The following is a 24,152-nucleotide window of genomic DNA, read 5'->3' on the forward strand; positions in this document are numbered from 1 at the left end:
TCAAGTGCTATTTTATATGGATTTAATGTTCTAATCATTGCACACACATACACACACACAGACACACGCGCGTACACACACAAACACACACACACACACACACCCACATACAGATTCTTTTAGTTTAGAGTGCCTCTAACAACGAACATCAGAATTACATTTCTGGTAGCGTGCTGTGCATGAAAAATAAGGGAAAATAAATTGTGCTAGAGCTGTGGGAACCACTGGTCTTGGGGGAACTCTACTAACTTTGATACAGGATTTTATAAACTTCAATTACAAATGGACTAATCTTCCCTGTTTAAGAAACACCAAAGCATATCTGTAATAGAAATAGCAGATGAGTCCTTAATGCAGGACTAATCTCTACAATTCCCCCTCCACCTCGCCAGTGCATTATTAATGGGCAAAGAGGAGGTTGATGAGTGCGAGGGCCTCTTCTCACTAATGCATTCATTTCTCATTGTTAGCTGTCTGTCTAGAAAGGAGAGAGAGAGTGGCATGCAATGCATACACACATACACTTGCACTCTCTTTCTTTCTCTCTCTCTCTCTCTCTCTCACTCACACACACACATACACACGCACACATGAAACATGCAAACATAATGCACACACATATGCACCATCCTTGGAGAATTAGGATTCGGGTCAAAACCTCCTAACTCCATTTATGTTTTGAAGTTGTATTTATTTATTTTATTTTTTAACCTACATTGAAAACTGTGACTTCCTACATTGAAAACTGTGACTTCCAACCTCTGAACGCCTCCCAGCCCTGGGGCCAATTAAATGTAGACTATTTTAAACACCTCATTATATGTGATTTTACATTCAAAACATAGAAATTTGATTGTTCTTTTCAACATTCTGAAAACTTGCCATACAATGTTTTGACCCGACAGCAGCGTTATGACAATTTGGATATCACTTACATAATCATAAAGTGCTAGCGTTGACAGAATTCCATAAAGACTCATGATTCTAAACTGATAGTACAACATCATCAGACACCCACAATGTCAATCAATATCTCCTAATTGGATCAACATTACTTGTGGCAGCTATAAAACATCAAACAAGCAATTAAATGAATAGATGAGAAATAAACGCTAATGTTGCCAAATGGGACCAACTGGAGACCAGGAAAACCTCTCTTCTATGCCCTCTGAAATTATCTGCCTGTCTTGGGCTAATTACTGGAGGATGTCCTCTTAACTGACTGTGAAAAGCTGCATCTAATTAGTGCAACATTAATCAGGCATTAGCATGTTATCACAAGGTTAACTTATCAGCTGGAGCACAGAAGCAGCTGGAGGTGTTATTACCCACAGTGCACTGGGCCAACTTTGCCACAAGGGGTAGTGCTTGTTCTTCACATGAATTACTATTCTTAACCCACCATCAGGGCTGAACCAGGCAGTCGACTGGGGTGTTGTCATGTGTGGTGTATATGCAGTGGTTTTCAAATGCCAAATGGAAATGTACAGAACCAAGGGAAGCCATTTCCTACTGATACTGGTGCTGGTGCTCTATTTAGGATAAAGAGATGATCATGTGCAAGGTATACTGAGCTGCTAGCCTGTTGCTTTTCTCTTAATGCCAGTTAATATTAAGGGCATGCACATACCACATTTGCCATTGTCCATCTCTAGTGTTACACTGTCTCAAATGACCCACACAATACCAGTTCTTTCAATGAAATATGAATGTTGCCAAATCAAGGTAGAATGGGATTCTTGACATTTATTACAAATACTAATTTCAGTGAAATGTGTAAGATATTAATATTTCGTGTTCATTGCTATTAAACGCATAGGCCTATGATAAGGGAGTTAAGACTACTATTAGTAACAACATTATATTCACATCGTGTACATTAGTTATTAGCCTTGTGGAATATGGATGATTGATCTGTTGTGTTAAAACTGTAGTAGACATAAACAGTATTATCTGCACTTCTTAATGTTTAATTATCGCTGCACGAGTATGACGCAGTGCAACGGTAGCTTTTGCAGCACGGTAGTCTTTTCTTGTGCAGTTCATTACAACAGGCTTCACAACCCCTCTCATCAGGATTCCTTCCACAGGAGCAGGGAAACTATACCTCCACCAGCTCTGCCAAAGTCACTCATTTGTCAGAGAGGCTGGGAGATCACAAGCTGACGAATCTCCGGTGTCTCGCTGACTGTCAAGCTCTCTGATCCAACGCAAGAGTAGCCTTGTGTGTTGGGGAGGGGCCTGGGGGGGATTGGGCAGCCATTCCATTTAAAGATTCTCCACCATTTAAAAGCCCCAAGATTCTCCTTTGAAAATAACCTGGGTGAGAAAGATTAGGCTAAATGAAATTACATTCGTTGTGATATCGGAATTGTAATTACACCACACTACTTTTCATTTAAACCATTCGCTGACAAAAAAAAGAAAAGAAAAGATTATTACTCATGGGAATGTGCAGGTTGCCATTGTACGAATGGAGCATAGCCTACAAGCTCCCTAGAAGTAAAAATAATCAGACAATAATTAAGGTGTTAATCATGATTTAATAAGGTGAGACACTGGGTTTATGTATCCGTAGCCTATAGCCTACTGTATTTGATTTATGCCACAACATTTATCCTAAATGGTCTTTAGTATGCTATGTTTCCCTTTATTTGCAATGGTCATCATTGTAAATAAGAAATCGTATTCCATCTTCCATTTTCTTTGCAATACCCACCTGAGAGATCATAGCCCAAGAAAAGGGTTACGTCCCCCCCTCATCTCTCAAATGGGATCTCTCCGTCAAAACTGCTCCAACCCCACAATGGTGTATAACAGGGAGAATGTGGGCATACGCTGTCTGGCTTAAACACACAAGCGGAGGGAAGAGATAAGAGACATTCTTGGGCGGCGTAGAAACGAGGCACGAGAAGGGCCTGCTAGATAGCAGTACTTGTTGTCCTGATGTGTTAAATAGCTGGCCTTCAACACCCTAGTCCATCGCTGAGTGAGGCACTGTGTTGTGTGAGATAGCCAGATGGCTGCAGTCAATGGAGCCATGCCTGGAACCTTTTGTGTCACAGTACGATAGTCATGAATTTGTCTGGCTAGAACGAGTACCACATGAAATGGGCCTAGTTTGTGTCTATTCCTTGCTAGATATACACCAGCGTGTACAAATAATGAGTAATTCCTCTTTATTTGATGTTCTGCACTACGCTGTCATTACAATTTTATCATAGTTTTGATCATACTCCAGCAGAAAAATGATCGAATCAAGGCTTTGACATGAAGAACTCTGTAGAGTTGTCTGAAGCTCTGTAGATCGTACTTTGTGTGATCAAGCCTCCTGGCCATACAGTAGTGTGTTGCTGTAGCCTAATTGAACACAGGCACACAGGAGGCACAGGACCCATGCACCATGTATTGTGTGCACACAAGAAAGTCTGCATGCAAGTATTTTGAACGTCCTCCAAGACCGCAAAGGCCTGTGTTGACTTATCTGCAAACAATCCATTCTGCAAGCCCCATTGCAAGTGGAAGAGCAGCCCTTAAGCTGTAATATTAACGAACAGAGCGAGATATGATTGTTATCTTGCACATGGAACTCCTGTGCAGATACAAGAGCTTTTAAAAGTGTGGTTGTTTGCCAGACAGATCTGCAAAGAAGCCTGGTGGGCCGTTTCTCAGGGCCAGGGGTGGAATGTGGAATCTTCCTGCTAAAGCTACTTTCACAAAGGATCAGCTCTCCCTCTTGACTCTTACTGTACAAATTATCCACCAAACACTACAACAAATAAGCTATGACACAAAGAGATATGCCGCTACCATTAGTGAAGATACATATTGAACAATGAACCAATAATTACATGGTATTGGTGATACTATACAAGCTGTGTCTTATCTACACTATGTTTTCAGTATGCTGATAACAGAAGCGATGGTGGTGAATGTGCATTTCACAATTCAAACAATAGATCTATGGAGTAAGCTATGCCTCACAATTGTATGCAGGCCATTGGCCTTCACTGTATATGAGTCATGTACTGCCTGGATGTGAGAGGAATTCAATGTAATCAGTGCTCTCTGCATGAATCTTGCCACCATGTCAGGATGCCGGCACCCTCCCTGTTCTTTGCTAACAGAAATTAAAACCGAGGTGGGTGTGTCAACTTCTAACCTCACCATACAGCTTGGTGTACACAGACTTATGTCTTCTTCAACAAGTGCACATTGAACTTGTTGTCCCCCACCCATGATGCATGTCGTCAGCCGTCCCCCACCCAAGATGCATTTCTTCAACATGTACAGTTGTTGAACGTGTAAGTGGAGTGGGCTTTTCTAGTGCTGGGTGCCGGACGCACATCCACGCGTAGCCTACTAACCTGTAGGGATCGATGTAGCCCCCCCGTTTGCCGGGTGGAGGACAATCGCAGAGTTGACACGTTCTCTTACAGTATGTTTGCACCATGCTGTCCTAGCTGTGTGAGATTTGGCCCCTAAAGATTAACCACACACTTAACGAAATAAATAGCCTACCACATTTTCAAGAGATGAATGCTTGACACTAAAATGGTTTGTTCAGGTCAATGCGGCCTATGGAGTATAACATTGCTTCAGCTCAAGAAGATTGAGGCTATTTTTAAATAGCGAAGATGTATTAACATGGGTTTTATTAAGTTAGACATTCTGGAAAAATAACACCACTCTTGATTTTATTCATTTTATATTGGAGACAAAAGCCTCATACATGGGAGCCAGGGGCCATGGCTGCGAGCTCAGTCGTTAGAAAACGCTTATGAATATCACACATCACCGGAGAGGACGGAGTAGGCCTAAATCATAATTCTCATTCCGCCGCTTGGAAAAACTTCCGTCTCGGTCGGTGCCAAGCGGTTCTGAGGCGATCCCAGCTATGAGCCAGGCAAAGCTCTGCTAACCGCGCTCCAGAGAAATACGGTCACGACAAGATCCACATTCAAATAAACTTCACTCTTGGCCCGCGCACACAAGCCATGCTGTCACCAGCTGGCGGAGCCCGCTCGCCGCCCCTTCAAACACTGAGCCACTTTTGATTAACGTCTCGTCGGCTAATCATGTGCGCTGCGCGTGCCAAATTGGACAAGGCGTGTAGAGGGACGATTTGCCTTGAAATGTTTTCTTAGAATCTCATTTTATCCATAAAGAGTTTGGAGAGCCTCGTCTCTGCCACCACCCCCCCCCCCCCCCCGCACCGCTCCTGCCTGCCGCCCACACAAAGAACAGGGAGCTGAGCTGGTGGCGGCATCATGCCAGCCTGTAGACCCTGAAGGAGAAGACCACCTCTGCCAGAGGCACCCAGCTGCATAAATGTTATTCGCTTTTACGGAGTGTGTACATAATACGGCCAGTGTGGGAATATTGTGAGGTTCCACTAAACCGTGGAAAAAAATCCTCAAAAATGAATGAAAGTGGAAAAATTATGTTGGCTTGGTTGCTCCTGCACCCCCGCTCCCGGCTCCGCTCCTTCCTCTCTTCTTCCCTGTCTCCGTCCACACCTCGCTCTCTGAGGCTCTTCTGTTTTGAAATGTGATTTATATTCACTCCTCTCCCCGGCCAGTCTCGGCGAAGCCTCGCGGCGGTGTGAGATAGCAAGCATATTTGCCGTCGGGCCAGAGGTGCAAAGACATTAGCCAGCACTTTGTCACCGGGGCCTGGAATTCACACCGTCTGGCTGAGTCTAAGTCCAGTCCTCAACTGCTGACTGTCCTGGATTCTGTCAGCTGGCTATCTGTTGACGTTGAAGGTTATAAAAAGATCGGGAGGTGCGGCTGAATGGAATGATGTATGCCGCTAGCCTTTTTAGGTGATGAAAACAACACCCGGCGAGGATACACGGTGGAAGCCCTAGACCTAGCCCTCTCTCTCCCTCTTCCTTCAGATGTAGCCTAATCTCGCCATACACAGTCTAGTCTTACCCAAGGGCGTTCGCCCCCACAGAGAGGTGGATTTGAACCCACAGCACAGCCAGCCCTCCCAAATCACCAGGCCCAGTGGAACCCCAGAGCAATTCAGAAGCGATCACGAGGCCTCCAGTCTCATTATCCATCTCCATTTCAAAAACAGCCTCCAAATGGGAACTAATGCATTAGCTCTCACTGGGAGAAGGCAGGGGGAGCCGCTACATGGTGGCTCAAAACGCATTCATACATGTTTTATCGGGGGTAGGGTAGAGAAAAGGAGCTTGCACTGAACCATTCATTCATTGCCCATTTTATTAGGTTGGCACAGGCTTATTAGCCGTCATTGTGCTGTAGAGAGCCACTGGACACGCTCCACTGTTTGGTGGATCAGGGGTGAACTCTGTGCCAAGAGCTTTTTGGAGGTATTTGACAGCATGAAAATCCAATCCCAACCTTGAGCACTGAGGTTTAGATAAATGCAAGGGATTAGTGAGCTGAGCAGAAAACAATGGCTTATCTTGGATGCCATTCTATTCTATTAACTGGAATTATGCAGTAAATGTATAATTGTACGTAACACTCAGCCTACTAGGTAGCTCAGAATAAAACACAAATGTGATACAGAAGTTTTGTGAATAATGAACTAGACTGCACTTACGGTATGTTGTTTGTAGTAAGAAAATCATGTTACACATTCAGATATCAAATACAGAAAGGCAATGCGCAAATCCTATGAAAAAGCTTTAGAAGGCCCCACCACACCAGCAAACTGTAATAATCCACCTTGGGTTAGATATGCCACGCAACGTGTCAATTGATTCCCCTCTGATGATGGACTGTGTGCTGAAATAAATTGACCTTGCCAGACAATGAGTGGAATTGATGGAGCATTTCATCTCCAGAGGCCCTCTTCACACTCAGCCGTGAAACACATGGAACAAAGCAGGATGGAGCGACGGAACCAGAGAACGTGGGTGGTGTAATGTAAGTTCTTCCATGGAAACTGGTTAATACCAGCTCTCTGGGAAAAAAAAAGAGTCTGGTATGGGAGGTTAAGTACGTGCGGTTGACTATGTGATTAGGAGTGAAAGCACACGGCGCTAAAGTGAGGCTCGCTGCCAGCAGATGCTCCCTGTTGGAAGAATATGTGGCTCAATTACCAGCAGCCCAAATTGAAAGTGAGTGTGATTTAAGTCTTCCCAATACACCGGGGCCATTCTGGCAGGCAGTCTTTTCCAAGAGAGCCTTTTCAACAAAAGCCCTGCTGGTGAGTGTGAGACAGAAGAGCACTATTGATTTTCAATAACACCCTCTAATGAGCTCGCCACGGCTTGATCCTGCCTGTCATTACGCACTGATGCCCAGGGACAGCATCGGTGGGAGTCGCAGCGCGGCGGAGAGCCGGGGGCATTATTAGGATGAATTGGCCATCTCTGGACAGACGCTGGGAGAGGACGGCCTCGTCGATAGCAGGACGGGGCGTCTCCGCGGCCCGCTTCAGAGGGCTTCCCGGCCTCATTAGACAAACAGATGAGTGGAGGGGAGGAGGCAGGGGAGGAAGAGAGAGGGGAGCCTCTCCTCCAACACCCGATAGCCTGCCTCCCAGGCACTGCTCCCCCTTAATGAGTCCAGACCGCAGGTCAATACTTCGCTAGCCCGCCAAGTCAATACCGGTTACCTGCAACACAAACACTCAGAACCTGCTGTCTTACTAAATCAATGTCCTATTAGTCCCACCCTCTATTGGCTTGCCCCAATCTCATCAATCCCTGGAGAGCTGTGCATCTGATGTTGGGTACTATGACAGATTACCATCAAATCATCCTGAGCTTGGCCATCCGATCATGATCTCTAAGCAGTATTTTAATATGAGATGAGCAATCATGATGTGTACAAACTGAGACACTCAGTAATAGCAAATCTATACAACCCTTTCTTCCAGAGATTGTACATTACTGTAACCATTCATTACTCTTTGAGTCGGATATGGATTTATGAATGTCCAGGTAGCCTTTGTTACAGAATGAAATAAAAACAGAGCAAACTGCAGATATTTAGGTCCAAACTTTATTCCGTACATTTTAAACCATGAATGTTCGTTTTCATTTTTTTGCACGCCTAAAACTCTACTTGTTTTGTATACAAGAGTCTAAGAAAAACAACTGCACAACACCACAAGGTCGACAGAGAAAGTCCTATTGCCGCCCAATCAAAAGTGTCTTCCTTTGTTGTCCGTTTCACCAAGCCTGTTTCACCAAGCCTGGTTCACCAAGCCTGTATGCTTACGGTGCAGTTTATAACCTGGAAGTCTTTCGTTTCATAATTCCATTCTCCATGGTTGGAAATAAAAACGACTCGCGTTAATCCATTCCGTTCACTGAATCAACATATCCCATATCCTCTCCAGGTGGTCTCTCCATCAGGGTGCCTCTTTGCATAGATTGCAGATGTTCCTTCCAGGCCCCCTTACGATTTCCACACTCCCATTGGGCAGGCTTGTCTGTTACAATGGTTTCCAACAGGAAAGTGGTTTCTGTTTGATTTCATTTGTTTTTTTCTAGAAACATTTAAAAAGCCTGATAAATTTACATGGTAATAAATTTACATGGTAATTTTGCAGCAAGGAATATCAACAGGATATTTACATGAATTTTCTTTACAGAGACCGAACAAAGACCTCGTAATATAATATTTGTCTGCATATCTCAAAGGCAAAGCAAATAAACAAAGCAAATCTGAAATGTAATATCGTACATTATCATTAATGAGGATTCCCAGGTACCATGAGGTTCAGTTACAGTTGATTAAAAACAGAGATCCAGTCGTTATTGTGGGCCATCCATGATATGTCTCACAATGGACTGGGATAAATATCGGGAGAAAGAAATAGTGACTAATGCACAAAATACAAATTCATAAAAATGATGTCTATACATGGAACGAGGATAGGAAATGTACAAACTCATTTCAGGATCTCATTTTTTCGCGCAAAACCAAAAAAAGGTATTGGATTAATATATTAATATTATCAAATTTTACGTCGGAAACGAACATACACACACTTTTTGATTTGTGTTCTCTTAACCGACGTTCTCCTCTTCCAGTCCATATAAAATAAACGCATGGCGTGTGCTTTGTCAGCCTTACAAATCTTTACTTTGTACAATCATACTGTTTTCTCTCGACTCAGCTTTTCTCTCGGGGATGAAAAGCAGTGCATTTAGTTCTCTAAGAGGTTTCAAATGGGGGGGGGGGGGGTGTCTTTTCCAAGCGCCACAGTCCTTTGTCTGCGAAGCTACCGTGCCTCCACCTCTTTGGGGTTGCGGGAGGGAGAATAGTCCCGGGGGTCCTGGGTGGTGAGCGGGGTAGTCCTTCTGGGGGAGACCGCCCTGGCGCTGCCCGCGGGCACCAGGGGAGGGGGGGCGCTGAGCGCGGCGGTGGGGGGCGTTCTGTTGAGCAGGCCGTTGTGTCCCGTGGAGGGGCTGAGTCTAGGGTAGGGCATCCCCCCCAGGTGGGGCATGAATGGCGGCATGTGGGGGAGGTGCCCCTCCATGGGGGACTGGTGCAGCTGGTGGAGGCGCGCCCGGTCCAGCTCCTCCCTCAGGTGGAGCCGCTCCCTCTCCTCCGCCTGCTGGCGCATCCTCTCGTGCTCCCTCCGCACCTCCAGCAGGTGCTCGTGGTGGGAGTAGTCGTGCGCCTCCCTCTCCCGGTAGGCGCGCTCCTGCTCGTACATGCTGGGGAAGCGGTGGCTCTGCTCGGCCCGCAGCTGGAAGTCCATGCGGCGCTGCAGGTCCAGGCTGCGGTACGCCTCCCGCAGGGGGTCCCAGGGGAAGGCGGGGTGGGGCAGCCGCTCCCTGCCGGCGGCCAGCGGGCTCACCCCCATGAAGGGCGCCATGCGCGCCCGGTCCAGCACGTTGAGGCTGCCCATCTGGTGCATGGCGCTCATGGAGAGGGGCAGGGAGTGGGCCATGGGCACCCCGTGGAGGGAGGCGTGGCCGGGCATGTCGCTGCAGCGGGGGGAAGGGGGCGGGGCCTGCTGGGACAGGGGCGGGTGGTGGTGGTGGTGATGGTGGTGGTGGAGGCCGGGCTGCATGGACATGCCGGAGGGGGGCGCCGGCGGGTGGGTGGCGGGCTCCGAGCCGACCACCATCACCTCCTGGTCCTCCTTCCGCTCCTCCTTGATCTTCATGTCGTTCTTCACCTTGTTGTGCGCCGGGTCGCCCTGAGGTGGCGGCACCGCCTCCTTGCGCTCGCCGTCCTTCAGCGCCGGGGGAGGGCCGCCCGCCATCTTCATCCCCGTCTCGCCGAGGACGGCCTTGGAGTAGGGGGAGGGCGAGCGGCGCGCGGGCTTCACGCCGTCCTCCGCCGGCCGCCTGTCGGTCGCCTCCTTCCCCGGGGAGCGGCTCTCCTTCACCTTCACGTCCCCCATCATGGCGGCATCGCGGTGGCGCTCCAGCAGCTCCTTCTCCGCCTCGCGCACCCGGTCCGCGCTGCCGCTGTGGTGGCGGCCCGAGTCGCCCGAGTTCTGGCTGCTGGAGCGGATCAGGTTGCTGATCTGGTAGCTGACCGGCGCCGAGGCCGGAGACGAGCGGTTGGAGTGCCGGTTGCGCTCCAGCGAATCCCTGGGAGGGACGCAAATCAAGACGGAAGATATTGGACATGCGGTGGCATTTTTTTTTTTACGTCGGTCTAAATGCTAGAAGAACACAAACACTTGTATTCCAGTTGTCAAGTTGTATAAGGTTATGTGTTATTAAGAAAAAAAGAAAAAAAAGGACAAACCTGTCTTTGTCTTTCTCCTCCTTTCCGATGGACGAGTCCCTTTTCTCCCGCTCCCTCTCCCGCTCCCTCTCCCGCTCCCTCTCTCGCTCCCTCTCTCGCTCCCTGTCGCGGTCGTGGCTGTTGGCCGAGCTGCTGCGCTCCGCGTCCGCCGACTTGGGCCACTGCGGCGGGGTGGGGAAGGATGGCGGGGTGCGGTGGAGCCGGTTCCAGGTGTCGTGGTGAGGACTGCCGAAGCCGGGCAGCCCGCCCGGACCCTCCTTGTGGCCAAACATGCTGTTGGAGCCTGGGGTGGGGTGGGGTGGGTGGGTGGGGGGGGGGGGGGGGGGGGCGGGTGGGGAGGAGACAGCGGAAGCGACGGTGAGCTGAGCGCTAAACTACCGCGGCGACATGTGAGGCTACCGGGACGGGAGGAGGGGAAAGAGCGAGCCGACGCGAAGGCGGATTTTGTCTTTTGCGTCCTGAGTTTGGTAGCGCTCGCTGAGACCCCCCCTCCCCACCCCCCAACAAACCCCCTCTCTGTAGTTATTACTGCTCGAACAAGAGGCCCTTCGTCCTCCACCATTCTCTCCTCTTGATTCTCTGGGCCTTTTCACTGGACGCGGGAGGTGGTGGTGGTGGGGGAGGGGGAAGGGGGGTGGAGGGTTGTGAAAAGCCAGGGAGACCTTAGCATTCCATGGCGCGTCTATTTCACTGACATCCATCTCTCTGGGCTCCCCCATTTGGCAAAGAATAGGGGAGAGAGAGGCAGAGGAAGGTGAGAGAGACAGAGAGAGAGAGAGAGTCCTTCAGTGGCGTGAGGAGGAGGGGGGGCTTGTCGAATAATTAATAGATGAATAGTAATCAAACAGCATGCCTGGGAGAGCTTGTTGGCAGTGGTGTTGTCAGATTAAAGCCAGGCTAGTGGAGACCTAGGGGGGGTGGGGGGGGGTTTGGGGTGTGTTGTGCTGCCTGCCTTGTTGGTCTTCTCACTGTGCTCGCTAGTTTTTTATTTATTTATTTGGCTTTGGATGCAGAGAGCTAAGTGCCTTGATTTCTTTCCTCCTGGGCCCTCCCTGCGGTCTAAAGCTGCTCTGCTCTGTGCCTGGCCATGAGTAACGAGAGGAGGAGCAGGAGGAGGGGGCTGGCGCTTACCAAGCGAGGGGTTGCCTAATCCTCCGAAGGCACTGGTTGAAAGGTTGCCGAGGCCGCCAAAGGTACTGGAGCGACTGAATGGATCTGCAAAATGCCAAACAGGGATTAGCGAGCGGGGCTGGCCAGAGGAAGCCCCTAGCGTTCCACTCGGCTTTTCTCTTACAAGCGAGCTGTGGTTTCTAGCGCTGTCGTCCTGCTGTAGCTAGGCTGTTAGGGATGGCTAGGGCCGCTGGACTCTGGCTGTACTCCCCCTGTCCGGCCCGGAGCCCAGCCTCGGACCCTGCACTGCCTGATGGGAGACTGGGTATAACGGGACTTGAGCTGGATATGGACTACAGGCCAGCTGGATAGGGAAACTGGAGCGGTGGGAAGTGCCATGGCGGTCTGATCAGGCTATGGCACCTTGGGTGGAGAATTGATTTTTTTTCTGGGCTCTAGGGTGGTTTTACAGTTCACATGAAGCTTCACAAAAAGTCTCCAAACAGATGAAGATTCATACCTACCTTTAGGTTAGCAATCCAGAAATTGTACAATTTTGTACAATGACATGGTGCTATCATTATCTTAACCCAGTGTGGAGTTTTGATAAAAATGTTTTTAAAATAATAATCAATCAATCAATAATTAATGAATAGGCCTAGGTGTGGTGATAAATCAGAAAAACAACAACTGGAAAATATCATCTGCCTCACACTTGAGTTCCTTGGACAGGATTTCCCTCCGAAACCCTTTCCCAGGTCCACCAGCTGTTCATAAACTCAAATTGGATTGACTCAAGAGCTTCTCCCGTGAAATCACCTTGCTGCCCTAAACCCAGGCGACGTGTGATGGAACACACACCAACCCCCATTACCTCCGCCTGAGAAAAACGAGAAAAACTAGAAACGGGTCCTCGAGGTAACATGCCAAATTTGCCGCAGCAATCTATCTCTCCCCAAAGTAATACGAAACCAGACGGGAGCGCTGTGCGGTAAAACCTTCAGCTCAACAAAGGGAGGAGGAGAAACAAGGTCGGGGGTTTAAAACAACTGGCCGCGCGGGCCCTCCAGCTCGGGACGGACAACAGGGTTATCCAAGGGTCAAGGGTTATTCAAAGTCACCGGGGGGAGGAGGTGTGAGGCTGCGTGAGGGTTCTCTCTGTAATCCTTGAGTGCAATTCATTACAAGACACGGCGCAAAACAATGACCACACTTGCCAACTGAGGGCCTAAAAGCCGCTAATATCTAGAGTACAGCACGAACTGGAGTGTGCCGAAGAGAGAGAGAGAGAGAGAGAGAAGGAGGGAGAGAGGAGGGAGAGAGGAGCTGTAAAACGCGTGCTACTTACACTTACCTGCCATGTGGCTGGGAGGCAGGAAGCCACTGTGGTGGGGGGAGGGGCCATAGGGGGAGGCGGCTGGGTGGCCAGAGCCTATAGGAGTAGAGATACAGGGACGCCATGTTAGTGCTTCAGACCACAGTGCCATCACCCGCCCCTAACAAGGCATCTTGGGAGAAAAGCACCCACAGTACTCTATCTAAAAACAAGACGAATCTGCGCTGTGTTGACCCTTGACCTGTGACCCCAAGACGCACCACACCCAGAACTCAAGGCCATTGTTAATGGTTAAAATGTGGAACACATGCTAAAGCTATACTAACTGGCGAAATCACAGCAGTGTCAAATTTCTGATGCTTTATAGCATATTATATTACCAATACAGCATTTAGCTGACATTCTGTCTTAGAGTAACATCGTTTGTGTGTGTGTGTGTGTGTGTGTGTGTGTGTGTGTGTGTGTGTGTGTGTGTGTGAGTGTGTGTGTGTGTGTGTGTGTGGATTGAGGACAGGCTTTTGTTATGAATCGTGCAGCAGACACAACGGTGTGCGTCTCTTTTACTTATCACCTATATTTCACGGTTGACGAAAGCACCAATTACAAGTATCTAACAAGGGCATGTGTGATACAATACTAGATAATTACATGGGAAAGGCCAACTGCCTCCACATCAATTACCCCACCCTGAGCCATCCATATTCCCAGGCACATTTGCCTCTGCTGTCTAAGACAACATTCGCAATAACGCTACCTCAATTAGGTGAGCTGTAAGCAAGGTGAGAAAAACACTCAACACAAGTCACTTAGCTGTTTCCTTAACAGTGTGCAGCAAATCATGTTGCAGAGTCACAATTAAATAAACAACCGCCAGAGTGTATACAGATACTCCATAAACAACTAGCAGATGGCCCATTCTAGCCTTAAGGGGCACACAGAGGGCTATAAACACGCCGTCCCCAGCCCACCACGGCCCTTGTTCTGGGGGGCGAGGGGCCCCGCTCACCTGTCGAGGAGAAGAGTGGTCTCGCCAGGTCGTGGGGGTAGGGGAACCCAGGGAAGACCCCCGGGGCGGGGGGCCGGCTGAAAAGGTCCAGCTTCCCGTTCATGTCCAGTTTGTGAGGATCCAGCTGCATTTGCTGCATAGGGAGAGAGAGAGAGGCGCAGAGTTGAAAACTTCGGCTGACGAAAAAAACGGCTAACAATATCTCAAGAGAACAATATAAAAAAAAAAAAGACTTGAGTGAGCGACACTTTCAAAGCCAAATTATGTCGTAACAAAATACGTGTAAGCTGATAAGGGACTCTCTCATACAGGAGGGTAGGGTGACAGTGACCATGCGAGGATAGCAGCGTTGGGGAACGGGGTTTCCAGGGCACAGCAAAATGCTTGCTGTCAGAGAGAGGAATCCTTGGGAAAACCAAACACTTGGCAGAGGCAGAGCCCGGCTCTCCTATCCTCTGCCACCCAGGATGTGAGCACCCATCCAGCTGGCTCACCTTCATCTTCTGCTGGTGGTGGTAGATCTGCCAGGCTATCTGGACGTGAACGGCACACCACTTGCCAGGTTTCTGAAACAAGCAAATAGTTCTGGTTAGGTTAGTTTACAGGCCCGGTTGTTATGAGACATTGTTGTTTGTGTATCGGTTTGTGCACAAGACAATAACGCTTACTCTGACTGATGTTCTGAAAGGATCTGTTACCTGGAGAAGAAATCGAGAACAATAATGAATACAGTTGCGCCAGCCAACGTTTGACTGATGTGTTGTGAGGTATAGAGGGAGTGATGAGTGTGCTTTAGCGAGAACACTTGGGAGTAAGAGGCTTACCCGTGGATCCTTCTGTAGGAGGGTGTGAGGTACTGTCCCGGGACGAGCTGCCACGTCAATGGGATTGGACGCCTGTAGGAGTAGAGGCGGAGAGATGGACAGATAGACCGAGAGAGAGAGAGAGAGAGAGAGAGCGAAAGAAAGAAAGGTTACAAAAGGAGAGAGTGAAAGCGCAGGCTTTGTGTTGACTTATGATCTAAGCAAAGCATAACAAACTCAAACCGAAGGACACACACTGGAACCGCTACTCCAAACACTAGGGCTCTGCAATGATTTAAGACACCAAGAGACCCTTCAGCAGAAACATGCCAGCGCTGCTATTGCTAAGAGTGAGCCTCACCATCAACCTAACCCTCACTGCTACCGTGCGTGACGTCAGCAAATAGCAATCCTGTGAATCCTGGGACCGCTACAAAACCAGGGTGAAATAGCAGGGGGGCCAGATCTCGTTTGATCTTCTTTTAGGTCTAGACCCCGAGTGCCTAGATCAGCCATATTAATCCATCCCAGAGAGCGAGGAGACCCGATAACCCTCCCGGCCGTCTCCCGCTGCTCACCGGGGGGCCGACGCCCCGGGATAGGGGGGCTAACCAGGGGCTCTAGCCATCTGGAGGGGCTACAACAAAAGGTCCCTCCATAATAGAGCCTGTGGGGAATAAGGCCAGCGGATTTAGGCCCGCTTTGATTGGTGGCTTACACAGGGTCAGAGGCACTGGGCGTCTGCCAGGCCCCCAGATCGTCACACGGCAGCCGCGCGGCTGCTTATCTCCGTCCGGCTCTGCTCGGCCCGCGCCCAGGAGGCTTAGAGGCTGTGTTTGCATAGTCCATTATTGGAAAAAAAAAAAAGAGCCCAGGGCAGATTTATCGAGGCTGTTTTACTTCCAATGCAGCTGCCGCTCCTGTATACAGATTGCAGAAGTCTAAAGCTTTGGGCGCTATTCATTCTACCTAATGCCGGACTCGTTTCTTGGGTGGAAATGGTGAGAAAAACGGACCGTTTCGGAGTGTGTATGTAAACTTGATTTGTGTGTGTGTGTGTGTGTGTGTAGGCTTACTGTTCATGTTTGCTGAATGCGGCGAATGTGCCAGGGTGAATATATTAGTAGGTTTGAATGTGTGTGTGTGTGTGTGTTAGTGCACGGGCGTAGAGGGTGAGGCTGAGGGTCTAACCTTGGGCTGGAAGGCTCCTTGCAGTGAGCTGAAGGGTCCTGAGTGGGGGAGCAGCGGGGGCATGCCTGGCATGGTGGGGGGGTAGGAGGGGAAGAACTGGGGAGGAGACACAAAACCACAGCAAACCTCTTAAAAACATCAGACCAGACGGGACACACACGCACGGCCAGAGCTGGAGGTTCGCATGGAAACTCTCAAATATATCTTCATATTTGATAGAGGACGTGCAAAATTGATAAAAGGTGGGAAATGAGCACTTGGGTTTACTTACGTTTGAATGCCTGATGAATGGATTGTCCAGTTTTGGGGCGTATTTGTCGAACTGAAAAAGAGACAACGTTACAATGTTAGTGACTCACAACCAGCTAACCGTGACAAGAACGCTAGAACACTCCAGAGCAAAGGACAAACAAGAAAACGACCAGCAATTGTAAATAACTGAACATCAGATATACAGGACAGTCAGAGTACACAGTACACCATCAGATCCAGCATACAGTACAGTACAGCATCAGATCCAGCATACAGTACAGTACAGCATCAGATCCAGCATACAGTACAGTACAGCATCATATCCAGCATACAGTACAGTACACCATCAGATCCAGCATACAGTACAGTACACCATCAGATCCAGCATACAGTACAGTACAGCATCATATCCAGCATACAGTACAGTACATTACACCATCATATCCAGCTTACAGTAACACTACACCATCATATCCTGAGCCCTGTCTAAGAGCAGCCGGCTTGGGGCAACACTGAGATCCATACGGCTCGGTTTCCATCCAACGCATGGGAGATAAAAGGATAAATACATCGCTATATGACCTATTGAGAGGACTGCCGAGACGAGGAGTGACGCATTTTCCATTTGAGCCTGCAACACTTGGGTGTGGAGCCATAGCTCTGGAAAAGGCCTGGGTCAAATGAGAAAATTGAGTTATGATTCTATTAGCTGGAAAATTCGTAGCAACGTAAATCTAACTGCTTGTGACTGCTGCTGGATTTTCACAACAGTCCTTGACAGAGAGAGGGAGCCTAAAGGGACACAAACACCATAGGGATTTTGGTTTGTAAAACGAAACAGAGACTTCAAAGGAGCCTTTCAGCTAAAAACATGCCAATTTTCGGCGCGTAAAATCGTGGAAAGAATATGTACAGCTGGGTATGGGAACAGACTGTCTTTTATGGGTCAAATTGAATTGGGTTGACTGCATTTGCGATGGATGGGGGCTAATTTGGGATAGTACAGCATGAGACTGATGTAACCTTGAAGACCTGAAATGGGGTAATGAAAGATTTTCTGAGGCATACTGGATGACTAATAGAATAATTAGGTTTGGATGTCGACATGACTATAGCCTCTTATACAGTGTAGTCTAGTATCACATCATGAGGCCAAGACACGGGAGTCTGGTTAACAAATCCGAGGCCGAGAGAAAAAACTGGGGAGACAGAGAGAGTATAATTCACATGTATGAATGGGGACTTTGTGTGTCTCATGTAAGCCAATACTGCCCCTCTATTTTGAAGCAAGCTAATTGCAACTGACAGTAACTTATTCCTATTACGTAAATACACAAACCATCTGCAGGTACTTTTTGCGAGTGTTTTCACAAAACTTCTTGGCAAGCGACAACGTTTTGGGTTTACATAAAACAGGAAAACGAGCAGGCATGAATCAGTGTTTCAGTGTGTGTGTCTGTGTGTGTGTGTGCTACCCCTGTGCGACATGGGCGGGAGAGAGGTGGTCTCTCCCTCACCAAGCTGCCGCTGTGCGTCTCTGTCAGGGCGGAGGGCCTCCAGTGAAGTGGCACCATTCACATCCGCCCCAAAATGGCCACCACGGTGGCGGCGGCGTGCTTGTGGGCGATAATTGGCCCAAATCAAACACAGACACCCTATTGACTGGAAACGCTGAGGCAGCTTCCGAGCTCATTAAACAGGTCCGCTCCCTCCTGAAGGCTGGGCCCTGTTTAATGTCCGACACTGGGGGAGTAATACTCGCCGCTTTATAGCTGTCTATAAAACCCATGCTTTGTAATTTACGGGCCCTGACAGGGGTTTATTGTAAACAGCTTTGAGTAATTAAAGCTCAATATTTCATCTTTAAACAATTAAGGATATTCATTTTTCAAAGGCAGAGGACGGGATACGAGGGGTGGAGAGAAATGCACTCAGTGTTGCCATTTGGCAAGCCAGCTGCTTCAGGGCATCGAACAATAAACACATACAGAAGATTCATAATTTCATTAATTACAGCTATTAGCCGAGGGCTGTTACATAGTTGAAGTGACATGGAGCGCCGAGAGAGAGAGAGGGAGGGGGAGAGAGAGAGAGAGAGAGAGAGAGAGAGAGCACAGCTGTGCTCGCTCCCCCTCTATACATCCATGACAAAACATTAGAAAACAACCCCAAACATCAACATCACTCCCGGCTCTCTGAATAAGCAAAATGTGAAATAGTAGTTACTGGAGGGTGGGGAGGGAGGGAGAACATTGGTTAAGTAAAAACACAGCTTCAATAAAACAAGAGCAGATTAGCAGCAGCCGCAGCGTGAAGCTAGGCTAAACAACGGAGATGTGAATGCATACGCTGGCGTAATACCAGCATTAGTGAGATGAGGAAATAGCCCAACCTCTTTCATCTGCAAACATAGGAATAAAGCCTAGTGCCATGCAGGGACTGAGCAGAACAGCAGCTGAGGGAGAACCAGATAACGGCATACGGCGCTTTTGACCGGAACTTTAAACAGCTTCCAACTTATCAGATGCTGTGCCTTGCTACATAAGCCCGTTCCCTGGTGCGCTAACCTACAGGACGGGGATAATCTTACGATACTCTGGCGAGGGCTCTCGAAATGGGCCCACGGCCTCTTAATCAGGGGTCAGGGCGTGATGGATTACATCTATTAGAGTAATGCTGAAAGGACATAAATGCGAGCCCTGTATCAATGTATTCTCTTAGATTGCCAGTGATGGATGAACAGCCATAACTGTTCCGGAGCCATTTTTCCCCCTGATCTGAGAGCTGCCAGTGTTTGGCCCATGGCTGCCTGATGGCGCTGAAAGCACGGAAGCAATTAAGATATTATCAAAACAGCCGTCGGGAGAGTGACGTCAGGGCCTTTCATCTGCAATGAAGTCATTCAGTGGAACCACAGGCTTTGAGTTTTGTCATCACAGAGCATGAGACCCCAGCGCACCGCAGTCACGGCACACACTCGCACATCTGGTCGGCGGCCCGCTTTAGTTTCCCCCCGACGAGCGGGGAAATCAAGAGCGCTCAGAAACATTTCAAACACGGCCATATGAAAACAATAAAAACACCAACTCAACCCTTTGTTCCCCCAGCACAGAACTGAGCGGCAAAATGTATGTCATGTTCAGAGAGGGATGAATAAATTGAATCAACTGTACTGGCGATGACTCGCTCGCTGTGTGTGTTTGCGTGTGTGTGTGTGTGTGGAAAAGGGGGAGCTGCAGCCTTTGTGCATTGTAATGCATTTGGGGCTGAGCCCTGGGTATATTTCACATGCGAAAGCCCAGTCGGAATGCGTAACGTCTCATGTACGTGGTTGTCTGGGCTGTAAGGGCTGGTTTCAGCTTTGAGGAAGAAACTCGACAAACCTGTCCGCTACGGGGGATGTGTCTGGCATACCTGCCCAGATTCTGTCTAAAACACTGGGAGGATGCTGGGAGAATGAGCCCCCCTCCGCCTCCTGCTACTGTAGTTCTGGGTAAAAACATACTGACAACTAGGGTGGCGTAACAGTATGCTCGGGACCGAGAGCAAACCAACTGAGGTAGAATCAAATGCGTAAATTTGGGGGGATTTGGAGGACGCTATGGGTGGGGGTCTGCAGGGCGTTTTAAAAAACAAAAACAACGAATCAGGTGAGGAAAAGGGTCGAGGGGGTGGAGTTCGGGTCGGGTCGGGGGGGTGGGGAGATTCTGGGCGCTTTACTTATCCTCACATTTCTGGCTGGGGTATGCACCATGGGGGGTGCGGTGGGCGGAGTTATGATGGCGGCCGGGGGTAGACTGGCGGGGAAGGGCGTGAAGGTGTGCTGGTGGGTGTGTTGGTGCTGGTGCATGTGCTGGTGTTGGTGAAACTCTGCCCTCAGGAGCGACACGGGGGCCAGCGGGGAGGCGGAGGACGGCCCCCTGCTCCGCTCTGAACTCTGAACCAGGAAGCGGTTGTTCAGCTCCTGCCGCAGGAGGTCATGCTCTGCAAGAAAGGAGAGCGAGAAAAGGGGGGGAAAAAAGGGGGAGACACAAGAAAGGCACGGGCGCCCAGTCAGTCTTCACAACACGAAGAGAAGAGAAAGAATAGTCACCTGGCATTCTCTGTTTCTCCAGCTCATGCTGTGAGGGTTTTCTACGTGAGGACTCATTGGTGGTGGTAAGAGAGTTGCCTGTGACAATGTGCCAATCAGAATCCCCGAATGAGGCTGGCAATACATGATTGGTTGGTTGAATGATATCAACAGGCTGGTATCTAAAGACAAGAGAGAACCAAGAGTCATCTCAGCAGAAAACACAGACTCTATCCCTCCATGACCGATCTAAGCCCTGAGCTACATGCTAGGCTAGGCTAACACTGCAATACACATTAGAATACAGTACAGAAAGAATTAGGCTAAACTGCCTGGGCTGAAACTTCTCTTATATAGAAAACAAAGTCATAGGAGGGTACAAACCTGTTATATTACATTATACAAGAGCACAATAATACAACTGCATGCAATGATATAGGTGTGGATAGAATTTTATCATCCATGTTAAGCTATATCAAAATGCCTTTGCATTTTGTACATTTTCAATCCCAATCCCATGTTCTTGTAAAATGGTATATTGTAATTATAACTGAATTTGCAGCACTTACTTCAAACGGGTTAAAGGACAATGCTAGTTTTTGACAACCTGGACCTTATTTACGACATATTATAAGACGTTTGACTCACCGAGATCACTTTGGTGTAGTTCGGAGGCCTGTAGAAGAAATGTAAAATCCAGCGCGAGCCAGTATATCCATGTAATGGCGGTGATCGGGGCAACGAGAATGCAGCTTCTAAAAATGTATTTCCTGCCGCGAAATGGTTGTTTTCATCAATCTGTCTGGATGAATCGCTAGTTGTGCTTACATAGAGCATAACTGTTGTGGTTTTCACATGCCATGATCTTTAGAAACGTCTTTCGAAACGAAATAGCTTCCTCACTTGCTGCAGCACTAATGCGCACAGCGCGCAATCGTTGCTCCAGCACGCTGTGCGCATGCGTGCTGGAGCAAGTGAGGAAGCTATTTCGTGTCTAACGACGTTTCTAAAGATCATATTACAGAGGCATGGGAAATACCACAACAGGCCTATGCTCTCTATGTAAGCACAACTAGCGATTCATCCAGACAGATTGATGAAAACAACCGTTTCGCGGCAGAAAATAGATTTTTAGAAGCTGCATTCTCGTTGCCCCGATCACCGCCATTACATGGATATACTGGCTCGCGCTGGATTTTACATTTCTTCTACAGGCCTCCGAACTACACCAAAGTGATCTCGGTGAGTCAAACGTCTTATAATATGTCGTAAATAAGGTCTAGGTTGTCAAAAACGAGCATTGTCCTTTAAGGTCTACTAACATTTAAATTTCAATCAATTTCTTAATCTTTACAATATACTGTGCAGTCCATAGTTGGTTAAGTATTAGCATACTAATGACAATGAACTTGATATAATCAACAGTAATACATGAATAAGGGCTACATAATTATACCTTGTAAAACATTTTTCAGGTTATTGCTGTCATATTACACCATATCTGCATAATACACAGGCATAAAATGGTGGCTAGCGCCTGACACAAGAAACATATAAACATATATTACAAACTTTGAGTTCAATAATAGCAGACAGCCCAGATTTGATACCAAACCAAAACAGAACACCTATGCTCTGGTGTGGGTGGGTTTGGACGGGCGCTCTCACCTGGGTAGGGGGTGCCACCTGGGTGCCCAGGGACCACAAGGCTATTGGTAGGTAAGGTTGGCGCTGGCGGCAGTGTGGCGGGGCTTGCGAACATGGCCGGATGGCGATGGGCCGGAGTTCGCAGGGAATAGTGCGAGGTAGAGAGGTTGGCTATGGACAGGGGCAGGGCGGGGGCGGGGGAGGGCAGGCTGCTCAGGTGGTGGTGGTGGGGGGAGGGGGGCAGGTGGTGTTTGGGGAGGCCCACGGGGCTGTGACTGTGGCTGGAGAGAGGGAGGGAGGGAGGGAGGGAGAAAGAGAAATGTCATAACGATGGGTTATAAATTGTAGCTCGGAAGACCTGCCACACTGGCTGAGCAGGGCGACGCATGCTACTGCATCACACCACATGCTATCTATCGAGTTCAGAGCTGCGCCCACGCCGGGTGAAGACGCCGCCCTTACCTGATGTCGTGGAGGCTGTTGTACTGCAGCGGGTGGTGCAGCTGGTGGCCAATCAGAGGCCGGGCGTGGTGCTGCGGTTGCGGGACGGCCCGGTGCTCCTGGTGGAGGTGGGGCGGGGCCCTCGACGGGGGCGGGGTGGGGGCGGGGGGCGGCGCCGGCGCCGACTCTCTCTTGTATCCGACCGGGGGCGGGGAGGCGAGGCGGGGGCGGACGGGGGCCGGAGGAGGGGGGGCCGCCGCGGCGGCGGGGGAGCCCGTCGGCGGGGAGGCCGGCGTGGGGCTGGGGACGGGTGGGGCGGCGAACAGCACCTCGTTGCTCTGCTCCTGGCTGCGCTGGAGCCCCGAGACTTTGGCCGAGCTGCAAGTCTTGGACTCGGGACTCTCATTCGTCGGAGCGCCTGCGGACAGAGGTCCAAATGTCAGACGGGAGGGGGGTGGGAGGTGGGGGTCGAGAACACCCATTTGGAAACGACAAATCTCATTTTCAGTTTTCTAATAAAATTCTTCCTTCTCATCGGCAATGAGGAATGAGTTGACATTTTGGTCTGTTTGTTGTATGTGTGCGAATGTGAGAGACTAGTCTGAGGTCTCCCTCCCCCCATCCCTTCACCTCCACACGTCTGTTACCCAAGGTCCTCCATTTCTCCCCACTTCCTGGGTTTTATGAAGTGTTTAATCAGGTCATTTTCATGCTTGACTATAATCAGATGATCCAATTTCTGTGAGCGATCCAGTCAGTATGAATAAATCAAACCTAATTAAAGTTAAATGCCGCTCCTATTCAGGGTTTTGCTGAGCACACAATCTGGCATGAAATAATTATGTTTCAATTGTGCTGTGAAAAGAGATCATGGCCCCTTATCGTGGCCTCTCTCTCCTCCGGATCTTTCTGGGGATTTGGAAAGCCGTAGCCAAGCACTTTGAACCAAGGCACTTCATCTTAGCCAATTCACCAGGGTCCTTCGAGAGACAAGTAGCTTTTATAGGCAACTTTATAGGGCACAGAACCGCAGAATCATGTTCATTGCAAAAGAGCATAGCACTTTAATGATGACTATTACCCTATGATGCACTGGGACAGGAAAAATGGGACTTAAAGTTCAATACTTGATGTATCTCAAAGCACTACTACAAAACTGCACTCTATTTCTCTACGACCTAAAACGGGGGAGAGCAGAGATGCAGTGGAGGGTCCGAGGTCCAAGGGCAGTTCTGCCCAGCGAGACTTTATTACAATAATAAAGAACGTACAGAATAAGTGAATCGGCTAGCGGTTGAATCGCTTCAATCCGTGATACGTTACATTCTACACAAGACAAGAGAACCGGTTTGAAAAGGATGGAGTCCACAGAGAGAGTAAAACAAGGGATAGAGGGAGAGAGAGAGAGAAAAAAAGACATTGGGGAGAGAACGGCCCTCTAAGCAGCGTTAATCTATGCTTCAGACGCAGCAGGGGCTCAAGAAGAAGGCTTACTAGCGCCTCTTTTAAAAAGCCCCATAGGAAGCAGCTGTCAGCCAATGAGAGCTCAGCGCAGACTCCTGACGGAATATCCAACCCTTATTAACAT

The 24,152-nt window shown here is 48.9% G+C and overlaps 1 protein-coding gene across 3 annotated transcripts in view; it reads right to left on the bottom strand.

The window, feature by feature from the left end:
• Nucleotides 1–8,026: 8,026 nt before the first annotated feature.
• Nucleotides 8,027–24,152, bottom strand: part of fbrsl1 (fibrosin-like 1) — a 238,412-nt gene continuing 222,286 nt past the window's right edge. For 2 of the 3 annotated variants that reach the window (XM_084456785.1, XM_084456784.1), the window contains 13 exons: nt 22,586–22,982; nt 22,145–22,404; nt 20,498–20,658; nt 16,424–16,474; nt 16,153–16,248; nt 14,983–15,054; nt 14,827–14,856; nt 14,653–14,724; nt 14,159–14,291; nt 13,171–13,248; nt 11,838–11,921; nt 10,707–10,989; nt 8,027–10,546 (listed from right to left, as the gene is read on the bottom strand). In XM_084456785.1, coding sequence (XP_084312911.1) covers nt 9,220–10,546; nt 10,707–10,989; nt 11,838–11,921; nt 13,171–13,248; nt 14,159–14,291; nt 14,653–14,724; nt 14,827–14,856; nt 14,983–15,054; nt 16,153–16,248; nt 16,424–16,474; nt 20,498–20,658; nt 22,145–22,404; nt 22,586–22,982 — 3,044 coding nt within the window. In that variant the 3' untranslated portion in view covers nt 8,027–9,219. The remainder of the gene's footprint in view (nt 10,547–10,706; nt 10,990–11,837; nt 11,922–13,170; nt 13,249–14,158; nt 14,292–14,652; nt 14,725–14,826; nt 14,857–14,982; nt 15,055–16,152; nt 16,249–16,423; nt 16,475–20,497; nt 20,659–22,144; nt 22,405–22,585; nt 22,983–24,152) is intronic. The other variant, XM_084456786.1, reaches the window with a different exon arrangement.

The sequence above is a fragment of the Borostomias antarcticus genome (assembly GCF_949987555.1).
Source record: "Borostomias antarcticus genome assembly, chromosome: 23".
In the NCBI taxonomy this organism is placed as follows: Eukaryota; Metazoa; Chordata; class Actinopteri; order Stomiiformes; family Stomiidae; genus Borostomias; species Borostomias antarcticus.